Source organism: Artibeus jamaicensis, unplaced genomic scaffold (genome assembly GCF_021234435.1).
Source record: "Artibeus jamaicensis isolate MK-2021 breed Jamaican fruit bat unplaced genomic scaffold, CSHL_Jam_final contig_233, whole genome shotgun sequence".
Classification (NCBI taxonomy): Eukaryota; Metazoa; Chordata; class Mammalia; order Chiroptera; family Phyllostomidae; genus Artibeus; species Artibeus jamaicensis.
This window is the reverse complement of record NW_026521486.1, coordinates 58627237-58653257: the sequence shown is the minus strand read 5'-3', so window position 1 is coordinate 58653257 and position 26021 is coordinate 58627237. Positions and strand designations below refer to the sequence as shown.

Sequence of the window (26021 nt, the reverse complement as noted above, 5' to 3'; positions counted from 1 at the left end):
TTTGCTTACCTCTTAGCAATGTAGAAATGTAAGGATTTTAGTAGTAGGCAATTCTGGGTTTGAATTTTTATTCAATTGTTAAGTGGTACCTCAGGCAAACTTCCAAATTTCATCATCTGTGAAATGGGGATAGCTATACCCACAGCCCCACTTTGTTCTGAAGAGCAGTTGAAATGATATTCTATAAAGTGCTAAAGAAAGTAGGTCTTGGAATTTTATTATAAGTAGCTATTATTTTATTGTATCCTTGCTTTCCTGAGTTTTGTGGGCTCCACTTGAAAATGTTAACTTGGTATTTTTCTATCTGCTTTTCCATTTTTCTCCCGCTTCTGATAAGTACGGCACAGTGGAGTCCAACCATATTAAAGCACCTGTGCACCTTCAGAGGTAGTGATGTTGTACCAGGGGATTTTTAAAAGCATGTTAGGAATAATAGATTTTAAGGGACTGTATTCTGTGTAGAAATTCATCTCATTTTGTCTAAACTGTTTAACCCAACCGTTTGACTTGGCATTGAGGAAGGACTCTTTAGAAAGAAAGTAAAATAAGTCACTATTTAAAGGTGATTCAAATAACTGTGATTTTTGTGAATAAGTTAAATTTCTGTTTATGTGTATGGAGAGAAAAATAGTACTCCTTCGCAACTGATTTAAGCTATTGTGAAGGGAATGAAGACTGACTGAGGGAGAACCTCTTTTATCTCTTGCATCCTGGGAAAGTACTTGGTTTGGAACCCTTTTATTGTGTTTCTCTTCCTAATTTATATGTAGTGAACAGCATTTTAAATATAAGAAATGCATTTTTCAGGGGTTTAAATGAGTTTAAACTCATTTGAAGTGTCATGCAAAGCTTTCAATGTAGCAACATTATAATGGAAAACCTGTTGTTTCACATACTTAGGATTTTATTTATTTATTTTTGCAGGATGAGTAAGAGATACTTACAGAAAGCAACAAAAGGAAAACTGCTGATAATAATATTTATTGTAACCTTGTGGGGGAAAGTTGTATCCAGTTCAAACCATCATAAAGGTAAGCTCCGTTTTCTTTCTCAGTTGTCTGTAGAAGGTGACTGTTCAACACAGACTATTATGACCCACCTTTACTAGGGTGTTCATTTCACTAGATATGTCCCCGCTGCCCCCTGCCAGTGGTTCTAGTTATGTGAACGTGAACAGATAATGATCCTTAATGTGGCTTTGATAGGGGAAGCATGATTATTTAAATGTTTCCAGGATAATTGCCATTTCTGCAAATAGTTTTCAAAGAGTATGGAGTTGTGACTCTGACTTTCTCCTGTCACTTATGTTTTAAAGATAGCGATGTTAAAATGTCAAGTTGACATGTCATAAAGATGAGTTTCGGATTGCAGTCATCCTGGTAATGAAAGCATCTTTAATGATATGTATCTTAATAATATGTGTATATGGAAAATTTCCTTCACTGGTTTTTGTAAATCATATTTCTTTGAGCCAGAGCACCTCTGTAACCACCGTTTGGGCTTTGTACCTTGTATGCGGTTTAGCAGGCCCCATTCTGCCGTAAAACAGAGTGAGGGTATTTGTTTTATACATGTTTTAGGCCTGACAGCTCAAAGTTATGCCCTGTCTGTGCTCTTCCTTGAGCATAGTACTCATAATGAATAATCATGTCCTTCCAAATGAATTAAATGGGGCTCTTTCTGACCTGTCCCCACCGTAATAGTGCGTTTACAACCTGGGGTGTCAACTTAGATTTTTCTGTGAAATATGATTTTACAGCTCAATTCTCAGTCTTCCATGAATTCTAGAGGCTAGCAGCTTACGTATTTTATTTTGGGGCCAAAGGGTAGTTAAGACTGCCTTGAATTCTGGAATCCTGAAATTAGTTACACACGTGCATTTAATTAGCATTACATGGCCCATCAGCACTGGAGAGAGGAAGATGTGGTGTGAAGGAGGGCGCCTATGAGTCCTAATCCATCCCCCCTGTGTTTACACCAGAGCGTCATCTTTCTAGGAATGAATTTTATAAAGAGGTTCTTCATATGTCATTGTCCTGCTCTTATCTCTCTGTTTTCATTGTCATTTTTAGAATTTTCTTTAATACTCTACAATGATCCACAAATCAAACTTTTAAATAATTGTTATTAGTGTAAAATTAAAGAGATGTTGAATAGGATGTCATTCTAAATTGACAACAATGAACCAAACTTAAAAACTTAAAGTAGTATTAAATACTCACCTTTTAGAAAGAATTGAAAACCACGGGGCCCAGGCCCCACACCTTGGGCTTCACAGGAGAAGACATGTCATCTGTACTTTCCAGAGGGGTGGGCACCCTAGTGCCTCATCCCAGCTGAAAATACTCAGTAAGAGAAGATGGGGCGACTCACAGTCTATGTGGGCATCAGCCTTGGCAAGGAAGGGTTTGTGAAAAAAGATGCTTTTCGTCTCCAGAGCTAAGTGATGAGGTTTCTAAGAGAACCATGCATGAAAACCGTCCCCTGGTGAATACGACATACCATTTTTAAAGCTACTTTTGAAACTTTTTAAATTGTGTTATTGTCTATGCTAACTCCAAAAGTAGGATCTTTTTTTTGACTTTTTGCCAAGAAAATACTTCTTGATCATAGGAGATTGTGTGTTGTCCCAGAAAACCTACTTAAAGTGCCAAACCCTGTCTATTGTACAAGGTAGAATTTTGTGCTTTTTTGGCATTTCATTTCCACCCTGCCACTGATATTTTGGATGAAAAGTTTAGGAAAGATCTTTCTATACCTTCCCCTTTTCCTCCTTCCTTTCTTCCTTTCTTTCTTTTGTACTTTTTATACAAAACATCCCTTTTGTTTAAAGTATTTAAAACTTAATAATAAATATAATGCGTATGTGCATTTCAGGGCACATCCAGAAAATGAACACTAGTGTGCTTACCACCCAGCTGAGAAATGTAACGTTTCTCATACTCTTTACACTGGCAGTGCATACCACTCTGCTTTCAGTTCTTTGCCTCCTTAGACCAGATAATCACTATTCTAATTTTTTTGTGATTAGATTATAATTTCTTTGCTTTTGTTTAAAATCTCGACATGTACATATATATCTCCAAAATGGCATATTGCTTCATTTGGGTTGTCATTTAATGTACACAATAGCATTATATTGTATTTTTCGACTTGGTCCAATGGTATATTTGTGATATTTATTATAGTCGATGGCATATAGCTATAGTTTGTTCATTTAAAAAATTATTGCTCTGTATTTTATTGTATGAGTCACCTCAATTTATGCGTCTGTTCTCTGGTACGGAAACATTAGGTGTCCTATTTTCTGCTCATTATGAACAGTGTTTCCATGAACGTTCTTGTACTTGTGTCCTGGTGCTCACTGTTTGAGGGTCTTTCAAGGGCACATTCTGAGGAGCAAAACTGCGGGGTCACTGGGTGTGCAGATAGTCCGTCTTACCAGGTCAGGCCAAATGGTTTTCCAAATGGTAGGACTTCCCGAGTTGGTCATGGCATTTTCTTGCTCTGTCTGTCATTGGCTGTCTCTGCAGTTGCATCTCCTGCTTCTGTGTGAGGAGTGCTCATTTGTGTTGTATCTTTTATTCCCGATTAGTCTCCCGAGAGGTGGTTAATTGTATTACTTTTCGAAGGACCAACTTTTGTGTTTATTGACTCTCTCACTTGAATCTTCTTGTACCTCATTACTCTTTGCTCTTACCTTAATTTTATTTTTATTTATATAAAAAACACTTAAGTTACACTTAGTAACACATATGAAGCCCTGGCGCAGAAGTGAAACTCCCCTGGATTCCTCTGTGCTGTCGTGGAAAGCCCCAGCCTCCTGAGTCTTCACAAATACCATGTGGTTAGATCTATAGTAATTTGTGTAATTAATTGTTTTGGTTCAAAAAAAGAATAAAGCTCATCTCCTCCTGAGGGCTAACTGGTTACAGATTGGATGAGGCCCCTAAGTTGCGTTCTCAAGGTGCTGGAAAGGTTGGGGCACTAACTGCCTAGGTATGGAAGCCCCGGCCTTGAAGGCACTTGGGTGTTATCTGGTTCTTGGAAAGATGTATTCATATTGCCCAAGGTCAGAGAGATACCTAGTATCCTTTCCATCCCATCTCAAAGAAGCAGCAGATTGTTTTTTCCTTTTGGAGGAGAGTGACTCTGTCTCTGGCATGGAAGTGGAAAAAACTCTCTGACAGAGTCCTGTAAACTGTTCAGCTACTTGTGTAGAACATCTGGCCTAGTTTCCATCATGAGTAAGGCTTAGGGCAAGGGAGGGCTTTCCCTTTTTTTAATTGTGAAATAATTAACAAGAAATCTGTCTCTGATCCAGAGCACCTTTGTGTGAGCATTCCATATAAAAGTAATAAAGATTGGTAATAAAACTAACAGCTTTATTCTAACAGTTTTACAGATATCAACTCATTTAGCCCTCATAACAATCTGTAAGGTTGGTACTATTATTATTAAACCTATGTCACAGATCAGAAGTGTTGGCAACAAAAGTTTAAATCGCCTGTCCCAGGTTCCCTAATTACTGGAGGCAGGAATCAAGTCTTGTTCCATAAAACATGATATATATCTGGTTGTGACTTTCTTCTTATTTATACTCTTTGGGATTAGTTGAGTTCCTGAGTCTGTGGATTGGTGTCTTTCATGAACTTAGGTGTAGGCCAGCTTCCTCTTTCTGTTCTCTGTATTTCAACCTTTATATTTTCCACCTGCAAGTCTCTCTGAACTTTTTTTCTGGGGTGTTTGTCCAGATCTTCTTTCTATCACACTATTTCTGTGTTCTGTTGGGACTAATCTGTTTTTAATCCACATGAATTTTAATTTTATCCATTATATGCCACTAAAATTAGTTTATCTTGTAAATTGAGTTGGCTACCGACATATTTTTGTTCTCATGTTTTCATTTCCTCTTTTATACATGATATAAATATTGTTATATATATTACATATATAATACTATGATAGATACTATATAAAATATGTATAATTTGATTTGTTGGTTTTATTTTATGAAATTTTTGCATTTTCTTCCAGGCAAATGTCACTCACAATACTTTGCTTTAGAGTTTGTGATTTTTAAAGATTCTAGGAGTTAATGTGTATTGTAATTGTATTGGTGAGAATTTTAAAGGCTTGTGCTTAGGATTCATTCTTCCAGAGATGACTTGCATATGCCATGTGCCCTAGGTGAGGTTCTCTAGGAGCAGAGCCGGGTCAGGGGTTCTTGTTTATGTTATTTATTGAAAGAGTGCCTTCAGGAAGAGACCGTGGCAGCAGGACACAGCAGGAGACAAAAGCTAAGCACAAGTATAGTCTCAGCTGGCACACAGCCTGGCCAGGTCCTGGGGAGGCTCCGAAATAGGAATTGCTCCACAGAACTAGTCTCTCCTTGAGGTAAGACTGGAAGCCTCTTCTACCCTTGTGTCCATTTATCATTGGCTGTGGATCTGTTAGCCATGGTTCAGGGGAGCCTCCCTGGGCAAGTGGCTACTGTTTAGCAAGAGTGAGTCTCCAAACAAGGGAGGAGCTGTGAGTTTTAATCTGCTAATGTTCCCAGGAAGTGGAGGAAAGGTGCACAGCTGACTGAGGGGATCCTGGTTATGAACTGGCCTGTATTCCATGGTAGTCTACTCCTCGTGCGCCTCAGAAATGCTTGTTTCTCGCTTAAGTTCACTCCATTCAGCCAAAGCTTATGAAAGATTCTGGTGGGTTGTAATTTCAGAAACAATGTACCTGAGGAAAAGTGGGGTCCCCACTAGTGCAGTTGTATGAGGACCATTCTAATACTCATCATCTGTCCACATCCCTAGCCCTTTTGACTCCCCTTCCTTCAGCTAGCACACCTCTGCTTACTGAGGAGGCTTGCCTGGTGTTTTATACCAACTGCATAACTGAGGGTTCTGGTCCCTGGATTATCCTGCTCTTAGCTATGGTTACTGTACTTACACATATATAATTATAGTTAGTCATGGCGATGCCAAGAAATGACCAATGGATCATTCACGAGCCCAGCACCTTCTTCCCCATCCCAGTGCACAGTAGCTACCCTCTTCTTTATGATCATCAGGGTCCTTTACCCATCAATATCTAACTCCTTTTTTCCTTTCTGTCTGTGGGGTGACCAGCAGCAGCTGCAGCCTCTTCCTGTCTAGAGGGCTCTCCCTCACTCCTACTCCTGGTAAAAGCAGCCCCTTTCTGGGAAGCAGTACTCCTAGACTCAGAAGGTCTATTGGTAGTTTTTACAGAAATATTTTAGACTGGAAAAACTTTTAGGTATCTACAATAAGGGCTGAGAGTATAGTAGAACATAAAAGAAGCAAAAATTTTTGTCTTTATGGTGTTTTGGTCCTAGAGGTGTGAAGATAGATGCCAAAGAGAAAAATCAGTTTTACAGTATATATGCTGTGGGAAAAAATGAAGGAATAAAGAGGGATAAGAAATGTTCAAGAGGGATTGTAATTTTGAATAAAGACTTTGGGTAAGACATAAAGTTTTCGGTTGAGCTCACCATAAATATATTTGGGAGAAGGATGGTCCAGGCAGAGCAGCAAGAAGTATGAATGCTTTCAAGTAGGAGCATTCTTGCAGACAATGAGAAATGGCGAGAAGGGTGGTATGAACAGAACAGAGCATGTAAGGATGAGAGGTAAGAGATTAGCTCATTACAGAACCAGTGAATGTGGGAGATGAAGGAAGGAAATAAACAGCTCTTCAAAACACTCGTGCATCAGCATTGTGCTCTTGAGAGCAACCCAGTGCAGAATTGTGTTATTCAGATTTTTAAACATGATGTAGAAACACTTGTAGAAATCTAGAGCATTTGGATTGGAAAAATAATACATCTAAAAACCAGAAAATGTCACCTCTTTAATAGAATCTTCTGAGCTTTAGGAGCTAAAAATTCCCTACCCAGATAAATTAGTTTACTGTTCAAACACAACACCATAGAAATTTGGCCCCGAATTCTCACAGTTGTGTTGAGCCAGGCATTTTGGACGTATGTCAATTAACTCAGAGCAGTGTGACAGCTGGTCAGAAAGGAGAGGCAGTATTTCTGCCTTGGAAGCAATTATATCAGGTACAGCTTCAGATTCTGGGGGTCAGAGAAGAAACAGTTCAGTTTAGGACTCCAAGTTCTCAATAGAATAATACTGTCATTAATCTTAGAAGGTTGATATGTTTTCTTGCCTTTTCTTCCTTTACCCATCATATCCAAATTAAATCTAAAAATTAGCAGCCATCATTGGATATTTGGGTTGGAAAAGGATCTGTATTTAGTGTGTAAGACATGAACAGGTGAGAGTTCTACACAAAGAGGAAAAAAAACCCTTATTTTGATTAGCTGAGACTGAATATATGTCCTCCTCATTTTCATACAAGGTAAATTACTAATCTAACTTACAACTTTTGATTAAATGGAATTTTTTTTTCCAGAGAAAATTCAAAATCAAGGTGATTTTTAGTTCAAAGCCTAGATAAGAGAGCAGCCATTTAAATTTTTTTCATAACTCTCTATTTGCCTGTTGGTTCATTTAATACTTTATTCATTTATCCAACCAACTACTGAGTAAACAAAATATAAACTATCTGTTAAGTGTTGGGGGTCAGGCCCAGTTCCGGAGATGTTAAAGTGACCAAACCAACACAGTCCATGTGCTGTGGCGCATACAGTATGGTTGGGAAGGAAACACAGTAACCTGGTAATCAGACAAATGTTCACTCCTTAATGGTATTCAAATGCTGTAAAAAGGAAATTTCAAGATAAGAATATATAAACTGTAACATGGATGGAGAGGTGTCAGGAAGTCTCTTCTAGGGAAGGGACAGTTGAGCTGAGGTCTGAATGGGGAGTGGGAGTTAGGGAGACAGAATACTCTGGTGTTAGAAGTCACTGGGGGTCAGAAAACAAGACGGACCGGGAGAGGGGCTGGGGCAGATCCATGGGCCCATATTCAGAATGCTGGTTTGCTTACAGTTAAAATTCTCTGATCTAATTAAGCTGGGGTATTACTAGGTTCTCTTGGGCTGCGTTGTAGCTGACTGTGATGTACATCAAAGTTTAAAAAATCCTGATTTATAATTTACACTGTTTTAGGCACCTTTTTAATGAAAACAGTCAGATTAATGGCCCAAGAGAAAGCAAAATAGCAATAATATAAGCTCGCTTATTTTTGGACTTTTAACAACATATTTTATAACACATTTTATTTAATTTTCAAAGTAATACTTGTTTATTTAAGCACTTTGATAAGAAAGAAAAATATTAAGGAGAAATCAAGTCACCCATAATTTTTCCACACTGTAATAAGATGGCATTTGAGTATATTTTTCTCTGTTTTAATTTATGAGCATATTAAGCATATTAGGGATCTTGGTGTTTGTTCGCTTATTTAATTATTCATACATTTATTGAGAAAGACTAGGTGTGTGAGAGAGACGGTGCTGCTCTGAGCTGGTGATTCTGCTTTAAGTTATGCAGATAAAGTTTCTTGTTTCCTGGAGTTTATCCTTCCACATTTTGATTTTTTTCTTCTCTTCTTTGTTTTAAGATATCTCATGCTTACAGGATAGTCATGAAACCCATGCATGCTCAAAAGAATGATTGTATGGCAAACTACTGTGCAACTAACAACCGGAGCAAGAAATACAATATTATCAGCCCCTCAAAGCTCTTTATGCTTCTGCTGATTACAGCCCCTCCTCCCTTAGAGGTTCCCTTTCCTGACTTGCTCTCTTAAACAGCAGATAATTGTTTTGTCTTTTTAAAAGATTTGGTAAAAGTAGAATTCTACTATGGGCATTTTTTCAGTGTGATTTGCTTCTTACCATCAACATCTTCTCTTGAGATTCATCCATTTTGTGACATAGGATTCCATTGTATGGACATACTGTGATATATTTCTCACTTGTTGAAAGTTTGGGCCTTTCCAGTTGTTCATTGTGATTGACAGTGTTGCTGTGGACATTATTGTACATATATTTTCATTTGTGTGCATAAAATCTCCCCAAGGTATATTTTAAGAATGAAATTTTATGGGTCATATGTTAAGTACATATTCAACTTTAATTTCCCCCCCATTTAGCAGTATAATTAGCTGTAAATGATGTTATTACTTATACTATATCTACAAACTATCCATAAACACATTTGAATTGGAACATGAAAAAACATTATAGTAACACACCCTAAATGACTTTTAAAATTTTTTGTTGTGAGATGTTTTGAGATTATTTTCTATTTTAATACTAATATGAAAACATTTGGGCAATAGTTTTTGTTTATATTTAATATTAATTACATTTATCAATACATTCTGTTCATATTCAATTTATTTATATGCTCAAAGAAAATGAGAATATTTGAGGCCAAAAAGATTGAAAAGGTAAAATTTGTGTTGTTCATCATTCACTCAGGAAAAAGCAAATCACACTAGGGCAGTTTAGGGAATTGCCTATAAAAGTGTTACAAGGGCTGGGGGAGGAAACAGGGAATGGTGATACTGCGCCAGACACTGGTGACTACAGACAGCTATCATTGTGCCTGGACCTGGAAGAGCAAAAAGAAAAGCATTGGTACCCAGCCATCCTCATTGTGTTTGCTGCTGAGTTTGCAGAAGCACCATTTCCACCTGCACTGAGCAGGAGTGTGGAATCAAGTCTTTGAAATTACAAGAGCTCTAGGGGCTACAGACTCTCTGCTAACTGCTAAAGCCTACAGGCACCCACATCATCCTCTCTTTGAACTTCTGAAGCCAGAACAAGTGGATGGTCTTCTTCCTAGAAGCAGACTCCAAGAGGAAATAAAATGCAAGAAATGTTGGGGAAGAACACTTTTGAAGTACAAAGCGGGAGGGAGCAACCGCAGGTGGGGCGAGCCTTCAGACCATAAGGAAGCTCTGACACCCATAAGAAGAAAAAGTAGGAACAAAGGAGGGCTGAGTAGGAAGAGTCTAACATTTCAGTACAGTTTTGAAAAAGTCTTGGCCAAGCAAGTCTGGAGCCCTTGAACAAAGGTTGCCCATTGGAGAGAATCCCATAATGGGCAAAAAAGGCCAGGCTGCAGTGTTGCTGCCATGCTCCATCACTGACTGGCGGCCGCAGGGGGAAGGGCTGGCCGTGGTGGGAGCCTGTGATGGGTCCAAAGGAGACCGTCAGTCAACTTTGTTCTTTACAGAATCCTTTGGCAGAAGATCTAAGCATACATCTTTGTAGTTGCCACACTTCATGGACAGAATCTGACCAGAAACCATCTGGCAAGGGACTCTTAAAAATGTAGTACCTAAGCTTCCAGCCCTCTTCAATACAGAGAGGAATATAGCAAGATAAATGTTGGGGGAAAACGACCAATATCTGTCACAGGAATACTTACACATATTGTCAAATTACTTTATATTCCCACTCAGAGGCATATAAACTTTTCGTCTCTCCACTCTGAAAATATTGGCTACTAATTTTCCATCCTCCTCTGTATCCTGTTGGAATTCTGTTCTCATAATGTAGGCAGAACATTCTGAAAATATGGCTATTCCATTAGTCCTGGACTGGTTTCTTCTTAGTGTTTGTGGAAGCTGCTTAGATAGGCGCTAGATACACGTATCTAATATTAGACTTGGTATGGCTTCTTTTCTCGATACCTAAGACATTTTCACCATCTTCCTGTTACTGCTGCCTATGAAGGCAAAGGAAAACACCATCGTCCTGCTGGTTTTCTGTGTGGCCTCTCAGAACAGCTGCTGTTTAATTCTGAAGGCAGTGAAGGAATTCATGACAGCGTGTCCCCATGCCACAGCTTGCTCTGCTCTCTTCCCAGCTGTTCAAGCCAGAATCTTGGGAATCATGCTTGATGTCTTTCTTATATCCATCTCTACTCATATTCAATCCAATGAGTTGTAAAATCCTGTTTGGTTAATTCCTAATTGTCTTTCAAATCTGAACATTGTTCTCCATCTCCATATCCTTTATTTCCTCTGAACCATTGCAATTTTTTGCTCATCCAAAATTTCCTGACTGTAATCAGTTCTCCATACAATTGCTGAAGTGTGTTTCTAAAAATGAATACTTGATAACTTTTACTTCTGTACTTAGGACCCTTAAGATAAAGTTCAAAATTTATAACATGCTTGACAAAGCCCTTTGTGATTTGTCACTTGTCCTCTTCTATACACACATTTCCCTTACTCATTGTGGTCCAGACACATTGTCTTTTGCAGTTTCTTGAAGGCCTGGTTCCCCTCAGTGTCACATTTCTCTTCTTGTGCCTTTTGCATTTTCTTGTTTTATTTGTCTAGCTGAGTGCAAGCCATCAGTCATATCTACTTTCGCCCCCAGGAACCTTTTCTTATTCCTCCAGGTTAGTTTCTCTATTACTTGATGACATAGCAGCTGGTACCCTTTACATCTATTATAATTGTAACTCATTGATTATTTGTACAATAATTTGTTAATACTTACTTTTCTTCTTAGCTGAGGGTAGATTCAGGCAGTTCCTGCTTGGCATCTCTGGTTCTTAAGAGTATCTAGCATAAATAAAAAAAGGACAGGGTCTTTTCCTATAAATATGCTCTTAATTTAGATTTCATATTTCATATTGAACAGAAGTTGCAACAGAATTTGATAAATCGATGATTTTAGCAGATATCCTATTCTGGTTTTAATGATGGTTGGTCTAATGTTCTGGTATTAAGTATAATGTTGACCTTTAAAAATAGTTTAAAAGTTACACCTAAGAAATTTTCCCCCCGTATATATTCTCTAATTAGTTAAATGATTGGGATTTGTTTTCAGCATAGAATATATTTGCTGGAATAGAATTAGAGAAATTTTGAATATTTAGTGTTAAAACAATTGAAGTAATCCTGCTTGTTTCTCATATGACTTCAGATACCTACTTTACTTATTTGGGTTATGAAAGAAATATTCTTTCACTGTGGTTCGTTTCTCATGCATTCATTTTGGGGGCTCGTAATGAATCCAAAGCCGAACAGGTCTGTTATGAATGGAGTGAATCTTACTACCTCAGAAAACTGCATCCGGTTTCTGGTACCAGTGGGTTTGATGGGTGTCAGGTGAAGCTTTGCCATTATTATGTGTGTGCATGCTTTAAAAACAGAGATAAAATCATAAAGCATTTCTTCTCTTGTGACTGTGAACAATTCCTTAATTGAAATACACTTAGTAATTTTTCGCCATGGTACTGTGAGCGATCAACAAGCATTTCGGAACTTATTTTGGGGGATGTGTTTAATGTATTCCTATGAGTGATTCTCATCACCTCACAACAATGAAAGGAAATAAAAGAAGTCTTGGATTTATTTAACTTAGAGTAGAATTTGCTAAGACATGTTTGCCTAGAGCTACATTTCTCAACAGTTTTTTTCATGTTTTTTTCTAAGCAGCTTGTTAGACATTATTTTCTAATTGATCTCTATTGTCTTGAAGTTTTAATACTACAAATATACTGTATATCTGTTAATGTGCTGTATGTACCTGTGATTTATAGGTAAAGAAAGGCGTTTTTCACTTCCTCAATTTTCACCACCTTATGGGGTAATATCACCCTTGTTGAAAATGTATAACCCATACATAGTTAGGTCAATTTTTGTTCCCATGTAGTACCTGTTTCTTAGTTCTACCATTGTTTTGGGCTATTAGTCATCATTTTAAAAAGTCCTTAATAGCATATCAAAGAACCGACCTTAAGGACTTGAAGGAACTAATATAATCTGCTAGGTCAATAATCTAATTTTAATGAGTTCACATGACAAAATACTATTAAAAGCACTATCAATTCACATTTTGAAATTGTATATACAAATATATTATAATTACATATTACATTTATTTTCTATATTATAATATATAAATAATTTATTTATATAATTATGCCTGTGATTTATTTATATAATTATATATAATTACATGTTAAATATTACATATATATATATATAGAGAGCCCAGATTGGGCATCTATACCCTTTTGGAAATATGAAACTTCAGCTAAAGAACAACAGTCAAAATGGCAATTTTGGGGCTGATCTGTATCATAAGATCCTGAGTACCTTCATAGGTGCTCAAATTGCATGTTTGGAATAACAGATGTATAGACTTTTTTTTCTATATTTATGAATATATTATAAACATTGTGGCTTGACACCTTAGCATACTTTCTTCAAATTATTAATATTTGGGGCTCAATTTTTGTTTTGGTCAAACAAATACACATCTCCATCTCTACCAGCATTTTTCTAAATGATTAGTTTTAAGTTAGAAATACTTTTGAAAAATGAATCATTCTAATACTTCTGCCAAGGTGATATAGCATTTTTGTTAATGAGAAAAATTCTTAAAAGTTTACTGACAACTCTGAACTCTGATAAACAAGATCACACCCCCAAAATAATTCAAGTAAGAAAACCATGAAGGAAGTCTGTTTATAAATATATCCATGATATAATGTTGACTTGATTAGAGCTATTGTCTTGGATTATGTAATTTGAATATTATTTCAATTAAAATTGAGACTTGATTTCTAATTAAACGAGAACTCTAATCACAACCTAAAACAACTACTTGATCGAAGATGGCTCTGAGAATGACAATTACAGTTGAGAAATTATTTACTGATTTTAGAGAGAAGAGAGAAGAGGGAGGGAGAGAGAGAAACACCAATGTGTTGTTCCACTTATTTGTGCGTTCACTGGTTGATTCTCATATGTGCCCTCACAGAGAATCAAACCCACAACCTTGGCCTAGCACGATGACGCTCTAACCTACTGAGCACCCGGCCTGGGTGACAATCACATTTTTGATAGATGTATTTATTTTTTTCCATAAAAAATGCAAAGAGATTTTAATAACTGGTAAGTTAAAGCAGTGAAAGTTCTGCGATTTCAAAATTTGAGCTGTTACTCTAGAAAAACTGAAATCTCCAGTTTGTCTCCCAGGTGTTATTTCATCAAACAAGTAATTGGTGAGCATAGCTTGCAGTTTTTTTTCCCTTCTTACTTCCCACACGGATTTCTCAGACTGCTCCTAGCCGCCTTTCAGCCACCTACGCTTTCCCTCCCGTACGAGTCCTTTATTTATCCAGTGATCACATGTCATCCCCTTCATTTGCTGACCCTCTCAGGCTGGCACATGTTTATGTGCTTTCTAGTAATTTTACTTTTTTCCACATTAAGATGATCTTATCACCATTATTTCTTCTGTTGGTATTATACATATGTACACATGCATTGTCCTTATCTGTTTGTGAATAATATCTTATTTCATATTATGTTCATTCTTATTTCACAAGCTCGTGGTTATATTTTTAGTCATTGAGTTCCTTGAGAGCAAAATGATCTAATTTATTATGATGGTGTTTTAGTGCCTAAGTAGTATCTGGCATATAATAAAGGCTAAGCACATATTTGATAAATAAATGAATGATAAGAAATTACTAGGAAAAAATATTTGGAAAGAAAGAAACCAATGAGAACTTGATATTATTTTAGAAAGTTCATTGTGTTCAATATTTGTCATGTATAAATTACTTCAAAAAAGTCCATAATATGTGAAATGTATAACAGAAGTATAAGTTAGGATATAATTATTCACCTGTAACATGACTGACATAAGAAGAGTGAATTTAAAAACATTTTTTAAATGAACTCATTTGCAAAGTTCGGTTAACATTCATTTAGGATATATCTATATATCTAAGAAACACATGCTTTGCCTGTCTTTGACCTCAGTGTCTCCCAGGACCAGCATTCCAGAGAAGTGTTTCAGAACAATGTTAGAGCAGCATGTTTGTTAAACAAGAACAGCAGTGGGGTGACGTTGTTCATGTAACATGTATTTTGCGATAAGCCACTTGCAGAGTCAGAAAAATAACACATAGGCTGGAAGTACTACACAAATAACCTAATAAATTCTCTGTTAGTGGGGCTTTCACTTTTATCTATAGTTGAGTTCCATTTCTCTTTATAACTCTAATGCAATTTGTTTCAAATTAGGAAACAATTTTCAACTGAGTAATTTTTTTCAACATTGATCTTCCAGTGAACTAGTTATAACTCGAAAATAAAGTATAAAACAGCTCGATTCTTTTACTATTAACAGGTAACACACAATTTTCAAGATGCCCCCACAGATACATTTGCAAAAGAATGTTAATTTCATGTATAGAAAAAATTAAGGGGCTGGTTATTATATGTATTACCATATTTTCAGACCATAAGATGCACCTAGGTTTTAGAGATGGAAAATAGGAAAAAAATTTTTTAAGGAAAAAATGTGATAAAATATTTAATAACATAAGTAACATAATATTTCACCAATGTAAATGTAAACAGAACTCACCAGCAGCATTAACAACCATTATTCCTCCCAAATCTGGGGGGAAGAGAAGGGAAGAAAACATCTTATAGTCTGAAAAATATGGTATATTATATTTCAAAAAAGCAAGAAATTGTTTCCTAAATCACTCAAACTTTAACTTTATTTCACAAGAAATGCCTTTCAAAACTACCAATGTTTATAAAAAGCACAACTGGCAAATTTAAATTTTTTGCATGTAGTAGAAACTATAATTTACATTTTTATGGCTCTTTAAAAGAAATTTCATGTGTCTTACTATTTCTTGATCGCCACACCTAGCCAGTGTAGGAAAATGAGCACCTGTTATTCCCATTTTACAGACAAAGAAACTAAACTTCAGAAGTGGTAGTTTTAGCCAAGGGCATCAAGCTTAAACCTTAAATTCTGCCGACTTCAGTTTGTCCTCTCTTTTCACCACTCTGATCAGATAAGCGTTTTAAACACCAGTTCAAATCAGTCTTTCCATCTGTGTCTCCTACAAATGCCGTCTCTCACACTCACTGTGAAGTTTTACAGGGGTGGGCAAACGTAGGTTTACAGTGCATGTGAAAAATAATACAATAATTAATAATAATATAAGAATAAAAGAATAAACTCTTTTGCATAGTCATAACTATAAACCTACTTTTGCCAACCCTGTATTTAAGGGGAAAAGTTCTTTCATATCTTACAGTTTATTTTATTCATATTTTCTCAAATATCATTCAATAAAGGATTATGACCTACTAAAGTTCTTAAAGTTATGTTCAGTCACACCAGGCGTTTAGTCTTAGTCCCATGTATGCCTTTGTAACCAAGTCAACAAACCACAGTGTTCTATAAGTTTTACAATAACACATGGTTAGGCCACTGGAAAATGGTTTTAATATTTCCTGTAGTTTCTACTTTTTCTTACTGAGAGTTCTGTTTCTGTATCATGAATGTACTGGATGTCTCTATAATATAGGAAGTCATTTACTTAGTAATTTAAATCTGGTGATGATATTTGTATGTTAATAAAGTAAAATAGGACACAAGGCTGGGTATTAAATTACCAAACAAAATGACTACTTAGCTAATCACTTGTGACGAACATGTCTACTTCCCCATTAAATTGTTTACAGGGGTGGGCAAAAGTAAGTTCAGAGTTGTTCCTGTGAAAAAATATACAATACAAGAATAAACTCTGTTTTGTGTGCTCATAGCTGTAAACCTATGTTTTGCCTCTCCCAGTATCGTCTTTGAAAGTGGAACAAAAGCTTATTTTATGTAATGAATCCTGTGGTTAGTTCAACACAACCATTTCATTGTAGTGTTAGTAAAGGGATTATAGTCTCATAAAATGGGATTAGGCAAATATTTATGTGTATTCTATCACTAGGAACATCCTGGACTCTTTTCCATGTGATATATTGTACATTTTGTATTTTTACAGAACCTTGTTTTGTGGATTCTTTCTATGAGTGCTAGCGACAAAGAGCTTTAGACTTTAGAGTTATCAGTTGATTGCTTCTGCCTCTGGTCACAACGGGGAACTTTGAAATGGGTACTCCTCCCACAAGGGTACCGACCTATCTCATTTCTCTAGGGAATTTTCTTTGTCTCAAATCTGGCTTTTCTTGAAGCCTTAACAGCAACTTCCTGTAGGGAAAATTTTTGCCGTAAAGATTCTGTTCTCGTTAATAAATCAGAGGTTGATTGGGAAGTCACAGTGCTTCTTGATGTGATGTTTCAAGGTCTCTGTGTCACTTGTTCTGTCCCTGCAAGACAATGAGAAGCTTTGGGTTTAGGACGCAGGTGGCAAACATAAGGCCTGTGGGCTGAATCCAGCCCTCCACCTTGTTATATCCATCCCGGCACCTTGTTTCCACGCGGTGGCAGTGCTGACCTCTCACTTAACTGTTAACGGTAGTTACATGTACACAGTCCTAAAATTACATTTGGCCCTTTGAAGGCAACTGCGAAGCTAGTGTGGCCCCCGGTGAAAATGAGTTTGACACCACTAGTAGGATAGTAGGAGCCAGAATGTGGGGCTAAGTTCTGGTGTGAATTTAGAGTCTCCATATGCATTTCCTTTTTTCGAGAGACAATGTTTCTGACTGAGTAAGCAAGGTAACCTAGGTAAAAACTATCAAGAATAATAGGAATTAAAATTTACACATTTAAAAATTTTAGTAGTCTCACTGAATGGCATATATCACAGTAAAGAGAGTCCTGTCATTTTGTTAGTGCTGCCACTGCTGTGGACACGATCTGCTGGGTCTCTCTCGGACACCAGAAGTTTCAAACATTAACTCAATTATCTGAAAACTTTTCAGTACCTCATTCAACTTTCTTCTCTACCTTGGCTCCCTACTGCTGGTTTTCCCAGGAACTCACAGCCACCATTCGCCAAGCAGACCATTTCACTGTGCTTCATTCCTCATGACTTAGACTCATTTCTGTAGCTGATCCTGAGCTCAATGTGATAACAACTTTCTCTGAATTTCATATAAGTCTGTCTGTATTGTATTAACATATAAATATACACCGTGCTTACTTCCGAGTTTTGTGATACTGCCAGATGCAGCTGCTTTGCGGCATGTTTTCAGAGCGGGCAACAATATACCGTCTCAAGCTGAGAAAACATCCAGTTACCTCTCATAGACAAAGATGATTTTCTCTGGGCTAATAGGGGATTCTCATGGCTGGTAATTGTTCATGAGTCATGCTTTCTAGCCAATTTGTTATTCTTTTTGTCACTGTGTTTTGCCATATCTTATTGAAACACAATGACTTCTTATTTTAGCAGAACAAAATTATTTCTGTTTACTTTCATTTCAAATTAGATCATAATGGAAATCTTTGGGTGTAACGAGGTTTAAAAACTAATTCCTATAAAAATGATCCATTTTAACCTAAATAATAAAGAGCTTAATCTTGGTAATATAAATTTCTTACTACAAAGAAATAATAACCATTTGAAAATATGTAGAAAATCCTGCCTGCTTTTGTGCTATTATAACAATAAAGCATGCTTTCCCTTCCATTTGAACAAATGACCCCATATGTACGATTCAGTCTTGAATGCTAAAACACTGAAACTACACTTGACCAGATTTTAGTCTTGCTAAAAATGCCATGAAATATTTCTCAGAAAACTACTTAGATAAGAATATTTTCAAGCTGGAGTTGCTTGCCATTCTCAATGTCAACCTTAAGCCTCAAAGCTGAAGTATTATTTTTTTATTGGCTAAAACTTAGAAGCAATTTAAAGTAGAATTCTCATGAAGTTTCCTTTGGTTGTTCCATGCACACAAACACACACACACACAAGTAATGAGAAAATACAAGTTTATAAAACCCCCATCTTTTAAAGCACCACCTGCCTCAATAATTTTCATTTATGCACAAATTATTAAACATGTTTAGGACACCTCTTATAAGCCACACGTGTGTTATTGTTCCAGTACTAGTAAAACTGAACATTTTCTCTTCCCAGGTAGCCAGTTAATCCAAAACTTCAGGATTAAAAACAATACTTAGAGATCACACACCTATAATCACTGATCAACACATGACTCCTGTCTATAAACTCCTGAGCAATCCTCCGCTTTTCCTGTGTCATCACAACTGCTCCTTCACAAGTCCCCCTGCTTCATTGTTTTTGAAAGATCAAATTGTCTGAACTTGTTTGAAACTTCCATCTCACGTCTTTATATATTTACACACTTGTTTGCCAATTTATATGTGTATATGTGCACTACTTCCAGGATTAGAAGTAATAACTTTGGCTGTAAACTTCAACCAATAGGAAATATCCATAGGTAAAGACATCACATGACAGTTCTTTCTGTTTAATGTCTTTGAAGTATTTTCAGACCCCTATCTTGTTTTGACCTCTGTTTTTTTCACAAGTAACATACCAAATAGGTTTTTATCTTTAAGGCTCTTTAAGGATTTATCTCTATGTTTTACAGATTAGCTATGGATTACTGAAAACAGAATAAAATGGGAAACACAGTGTTCTGATTTTTTTACTCTATTGCTTTTTCTGCAATTGTTTGGTCCACCTCACTTTTCTGGCTTCTCTAAATATGATTTCCTCAATAGCCAGGGTACTACTGCTTCCTAAACTGTATGCCAACTTTGTTTTAAGAACAGGAAGTAGAGCAATTCAATAAAAAACTCAGTGGTCTCTGATCTGTAGGAAAAGAAAGAAAAGGCTGCTTCTACTTTTTTTTTTTTAAGAATAACCTTCTGAAATGATGATTCATGATTGCCATCTTCCTCAAGTGCTTTAATGAGGTAAATTTGTTCTCAAGTTTGTCTCCATTCTGCAAGGCCTAAAGAATTTACTCATATACAAAGGCAGCCAGCCATTCCCTTAGTCTATCTCTCTCTACATGGTGACTAATCTCAGCTCGCCTCTGCATTTCTGGTCCTTCTTCCTTCTGTGAACCTGCTATGCCTCTCTATACATATGACCACCCATCACCTCTGAAGTTTATACAGCATCCTCCATGCATATGGCCACCCATCATCTCTGAAGTTTATACAGCATCCGCTGCAACCACACACCGTGGCTTACATTTAACTATGTCTTGTGTAGGGCATTTCAAAGGGAAAGAAAGTCTTCCTCAATGTTGAATAGCTCTTTGCTTTGTCCCTGTTTTTCAGTTTGTAGCTTCTATCTTGTAGTTTTTACTTTTGATGATATTAAAATGCCATAAACTATTTAGGGCTGCTCATGCTTTGAGGTATTAGAAAAGCTAAGTTTTCTGGACATAGAATGTATGCTTCAGTTTGAGGTCTAGAAAGTATTTGACGGAGCCCATTGGGCCTTGACATGAGAATCCTCTAAAAGGGCTCATTGTAAAAAATCTCACAAACCTGACTAAATTCAGGTTCTTAGCTTGCCCTTTTATTTTTCATACAATTTGTGCAATCCATTGTTTGTAAACTGAAAATGTAAGATAGTTCATAGGATTTGTACCTTGTATTTTGAAGAAAAACAGGCTTTAACTAAAAAAATGCCAAGGACACACTGTGCCAAAATAGCATCTGCCATTAGAATGAGGGTACTTAGTTGCACTTGACATAGGCCATTTGACCTCCTCCAAGTAAAGAGCAAGTTTCCCCATGTGTGAGGAGGTTGTTGATTGAGCAAACTAGACAATATTACGTTTTCTTCTTTATGTCCATATGTGCTCAGTAAACCCATGCACGTGGCTGAGAAGATTTGTGATACAGTGCTAAGTATAATTATTTTCTATACACTTTTGATCCTTGAGAAAAACAAAACGAAACAAAAAACAAAACTTCCTATGACTGTACCATTAAAATCCATGGTACTTTTCTTAAAGCTTAAGCTGTGTCTGGCACTGACCAGTCTTTAAGTTGAGGGTAAGAAACTCAAACCGTGACTTGGTGGACCGGGCTCTGTTTGCCCTTCCGCCTCTCTGCATCGTCTCTCGTGACCAATTTGGAAACCTACTTATCAGCCAGTTGGCTTTTAAACTTTCTTTCTACTCTTTGAATCAATCAGGTTCATTCTGATTTGAATCAGTATATAGAAATATACTGGTTTGAGACAGGTTCTTCTATCATCTGTTTATTTTAGGGGAAATCCTACTGTGACTGTTCACATTTTGAATAAGGGGAGAGAGCCTCTGCCATAATATAGTGCATCTGTTCAGCTGGGGTCTGCTTCACTCTCATCTCACGTTGTCCACGGCAGGCACAGTGCTCATGGACCATGTTTACCCTGGACCTCACCTTCTAGTACAGACCATGGCCTGCCTTATCTCGAGTGTTGACCCTTGTTCCAGTTGGAAACACGGATATGCATATGTATATCCGTGCCTCGTATATACTGGTATTCCATCACTCTTTGCTGAATAAATTAAAGAGACTTTGTGCCAGTATAAAATCCTTTTTACAACTGGGATCTGGATTCTTTCTTGATGATGGGTGACCTTGCTTAGCCTTGATTTCTGACACCTCTGTAATTTTTGGCTTCTGACTGCTGGTCTTGACCTTACTGCATTTTTTGGATTATAAGACGCACCCCCCACCATTTGGGAGGAATACTGGTTAATGCTGCTGCTGAGTTCTGTTTACATTTACAGTGGTAAAATATTATGTTATCTATTTATTAAATATTTTACCACATTTTTTGCTTCAAAATTTTTCCCCTGTTTTCCTCCTCTAAAACCTAGGTGCATCTTATGGTCTGATAAATACGGTAGGTTCTACATCTCCCTCAAGACTCCTGCTCATGGTCTCTCAAGTGTCTGTTTGTCTACCACATCCTCACTTTCCCTCTGTCCTGGTGTGACAATCTCAGAAGAGAAACTGAATTAAAACTTCATAGAAAAGAAACCGGTCATTATTTTCCTTTGCTCCTGTCCTAGAAAGCTGGTCATGAAAATAGTAAAGTTTTTGTTTAACTGGAGATTTTGAATATCTAAAAAGAGTGAAAAAACTTTAAGAAAAGAAAAAGCTTGAACAAATTTTAAGGTGTAGTAGATACTTAAGACAACAAGCTTCCCTGGAAGTTACCTTAGACACAGATAACTCTGTGGCAACTGGTGGTTTTGCTCCGTACTTGATATTTTTTTGGCCGGCTCATTTGCTGTGTCATCTCTCAACTGGCCCCTTTTCGTAAGACTTTTATTCCTACAATCTGTGTGGGTTGTGTGTCTGCTCTCAGGTCGAAGGGTGTATCCTTGCAAATTAACATGTATACAAAATGGAAGGAAGGTTTGTCAAGGAACAATGGAGGTAGGTCTTTAATACGTACAGCCTTATAACCAAAGTAAATTTCAGAAATTTTAAAATATGCGAGGTTGCTGCCTTGTCTCAGTCAAGCTGATTGGTTGTGAAACATGCCAAATAACATTATCGCTGATTTATCACACTCTAGATATAAATATGCAGGCACAGTGAAATATAGCACTGAGGCACTTCAGGCACATATATAAAAATAGACTTGAAGCATATTAAGTCAGAATTAACCTAAAAATGCCACTGCTTCCGTCTTCACAATTCGCCAGTCACAACTCGGCTTTGTTAAGTTGACTGCTGCAGCCTTGCATTCAGGCTTGAATTGCTGCCCCTCTTAGCACAGCAAGGACTTGCACAGCAAGGACTTACACCCCCGGCGTCATCTCTATTAGTCCTGCCTGCTCCTGACTGCTTCAGACAGCCTGAGAGCCTGACCAGGGACACTCCATATGCTCTCACAGCTCTAGATCTTTGCATGTGAGGCTCCTTCCATTTAAAATCTTTCCCCAAGTCTATGTCAACTTTGCCTGACTAATTCCTTCTCATTCTTCTAATACTGATGCTGATCCATCTCATCTCTTCTTAGGCAGCAACTAAGACATCTCTTCCTGAGAAAGTGTTCCTTGATCCCCTTAGACTGGGTTAGATATTCCCTGCATTGTCCCACAGGGCAATGGTACGTTAGCAATGACAGCGTTGCTTTGTTCATATCTTCTGGCTTGTCTCCCTCCACTGGACTGTAAGTTCCTGGAGGGCAAAAGTTTGCATGCGTCAGTGCCCCAGAGACATAGGCAAGTTTTGATCTCTGGCAGAACAAGCCTGCGGGAAATTCCTACTCTGATATTTTCTCTCCGGTTCTAATCATCTTGGTATCACCTGGTTTTCTCTAAGGCTGGGTTTCTCAACTTTGCCAATATTGATACTTGGGGATGGATAATTCTTTGTTGTGGGGCCCTGTCCTCTGCACTGCAGGGTTTTAGCAGCATCCCTGATCCCAACCATTAGATACAGGCAGCCACCCCCGCGGTGTGACAACCAGAAATGTATCCAGACATTGCCAATATGCCTGTCGGCTGGGAGCTGGGGTTTCCCCCAGTTAAGAATCGCTGCTGTAAGGTTATTTTCATAATCCCTATAAGTGTATATTTCTTCAAAATTTTTGGAAAATGTGCATTTCAAGCAATGTTTTCAGGGGAGTCAAAGGCTGTCATTCTTCTTGCTGCCCCGACCCCCTGCTCTACTTCTAAGGCATCAGACATATAATAGGCACTCAAAAATGTTCTCAGGCAGTGTTAAAGAATGCCTGGGAAGCACCCATTTATCAATCATTGAATGCCTTTTTATTTCTTCGTTTGCTTCTTTTTCTGCTTCGGTTAGAACACTGTGAAAGTTCCATATGGCCCGTAGGGAGGCCCATGATTCCAGCTCTTTCTGTCCAACTAGTCTCATCTCTGATGATTTTTCTTTTCCATCTTGAAGGGCTCCTTCAGTGTGTCAGTTATTTATCTGCTTCAAGCCTTGGCATATGTTGTCTTCTCTGCCTGGGATGCACTTCCCTCCTTCCACTCACCTGCTAACGCGAATTAGCGTGCCTGTGTTGAAAGTTATAGAAATTAATATTTAATAAGTTTTGAAAACAAGTCTTAAAAAAGAGGGTAAAAAATTCCCCTCCTGTAGTTTTAGGAAAGGCAGGAGAGATCCAGGCTTTGCCGGCAACTGGCGCAGGAAACTTAAATACTGCCTGGATCCCCTTTCTGTCTCTGCTTCTCATGTCCCTACCTCTCTGACATAATTTCTTTAAAATTATTTTATTTAGAGAGATGAGTGTGGGGACAGGGAAACATCGATTTGTTGTTCCACCTCTTTATGCATTTAAAGGTTGATTCTTCTGCAGACCCTGACCGGGGATAGAATGTGTAACCTTGGCATATCTGGAATGATGCTCTAACCAACTGAGCAACCCAACCAGGTCTGAAATAATTTTATTTTCTTCTCCTACAACTTGTTTCTTCATGGGCAGAGAACAGAGGCACAATAATGTGCCGAGTCTCCCTCCATTGTTGACTATTCTACCACCAGAGAGGCATAGGTTCTCTTCTCCTAAGTTTAGTCCCCAGATCTGGCTCAAATGTACATGCATGTTTCAATCAGCTCTGGCTATGGGCTAAACTCACATACAACAGACACAGCAGTACAAAGTTATTTCCGAATTTTGTGAGCCACCCAGCCAACTCAAATGTTGTCTACTCTGCTGGCTAATTATTTCCAATCCTTCCACACTAATTTCTGATATCACTGCTTCAAATAACCCTAATTACAAGCTCTTATAGCACTTTGCACTTCTTCATAACACTTACTAAAATTATGATTACTTTTTTTATTGGCATAATTTGTTTGCCATCTCTCTCTCCCACTAGAATGCAAGCTTTAGAAATGCAATAACCATGTCTGTCTGTTCTGTGTTATTTTCGGCAATTAGCACAGTCTTGCTAAGAGTACATATCTGATTAGTGGTATTGAATATAGAAATGAATTCCTGGACTCAGTCACAGAATTCTAAACCTAGCAGATCAGACATATAAGTGACATATTAGAGAGGAAATGTTAAACTATTCCAAATTAGTTTTATTTAAAGAAATATATATTAGTGATTTCAAATACTACACACACTGTCTTCACCCAATTATGACTCATATTTAAATACTATTTCTAAGGGAACTATATGTCTGAAGTGCTTTGCAATTTATGTAGCTGTATGGTGGCACTAGTGGTTTAAGGGTTATAATGTGAATAAAGAGGGACATTTATTTTTATTTTTGTGAAGAGAGATGTTCAGTAGTAGAGAAGGAATTACATATGGAAATAAAAAGGTGTGCCACGTCAACTTCGGTTGTTGCAAACTCAAAGAAGTAATAATAAAGGAAGTTCCTATCAAATCTGCTGGTTGTGACATCATTCACAAGATAAGTTAAGCTTAGAGATGAAAGATAGGGAATGATGGATATGAGTATATAAAAATTAAAAACTTTGGTCAGTTAATAAAATACCACAAATACAATTAAAATACAAGAAACAGTCTTCAGAAATGTTTGTGACAGATAAAAGGGTAGTAGCTTAAATACACTGAGAATCTTTTACATCAGTAAGAAAAAATCACAAACACTTTTATAGGTCAGCTGGAAGTTCACAAAGGAAGGAATACAAATTTCTAATTAATATATGAACATATAAAATTGGTTCCACTTCACTATTAATTTGCTAAAAGCATAACAGTGATATATATGTATAATTAGCAAAGATTCTGACTACTAAGTGCTAGCTAATTTATGGTAAAAAGACACTTTTGAACTAGTTTTGAAGGATATAATTAATTAGAATAGCCTTCAAAGAAGCAATTTGGCACTGTTTTGTAAGAGCTTTGCTTTTGTTAGGGAATAATTTACTAACTCAGTGTCACTGAGGCCAGCAGTGGTTTGGAAAACCACTTAGTCCAACAGCTGGTAAGGAGGAAGTTGTAAAATGAAAAAGAAACATGTGTTAATTCATTCCCCTGTTATAAAGGAATGAGGAGTTTTCTTTGAGGTGGGTCCTCTGAATACAGTTTGGTCTTATCATCCCTGTCTGAACAACACACAGAAAGCATCAGCTAAATTTCCAGGTTGGGGTTCAGGAATCTAAGATGCTGGCAGAATAATCTGTGTAGAATCTTTTCAGATGTCATTTTCCCTAATCTTTTGTGTTTTTTTCTCTCACACCTAACTCCTCAAAAATATGGATTGTAGTTACTTTCCTTTCTTGAATTTTACCAAAGCTTTCATTCAAACAGCATCAGTTTCATAGTGGTCAATAAAATTATAAAAGTGCGGTAACAAGTGCCATACGACTGATATAAAATGTTTGGGGGCACA

General features: G+C 37.2%; 1 protein-coding gene and 1 long non-coding RNA gene across 3 annotated transcripts in view; one reads left to right on the top strand and one right to left on the bottom strand.

Moving 5' to 3' along the window:
- The window catches only part of TAFA2 (TAFA chemokine like family member 2), a 440574-nt gene that overhangs the window by 304915 nt on the left and 109638 nt on the right, over positions 1-26021 (top strand). The window contains exon 2 of the mRNA XM_037140291.2: positions 925-1031. Within this exon, the coding sequence (XP_036996186.1) occupies positions 926-1031 (106 nt within the window). The 5' untranslated portion in view covers position 925. The remainder of the gene's footprint in view (positions 1-924; positions 1032-26021) is intronic.
- Positions 9377-26021, bottom strand: part of LOC119045535 (uncharacterized) — a 223618-nt gene continuing 206973 nt past the window's right edge. For both annotated transcript variants that reach the window (XR_008391011.1, XR_005081804.2), the window contains 2 exons: positions 11455-11519; positions 9377-9550 (listed from right to left, as the gene is read on the bottom strand). This is a non-coding gene — a long non-coding RNA (uncharacterized LOC119045535). The remainder of the gene's footprint in view (positions 9551-11454; positions 11520-26021) is intronic.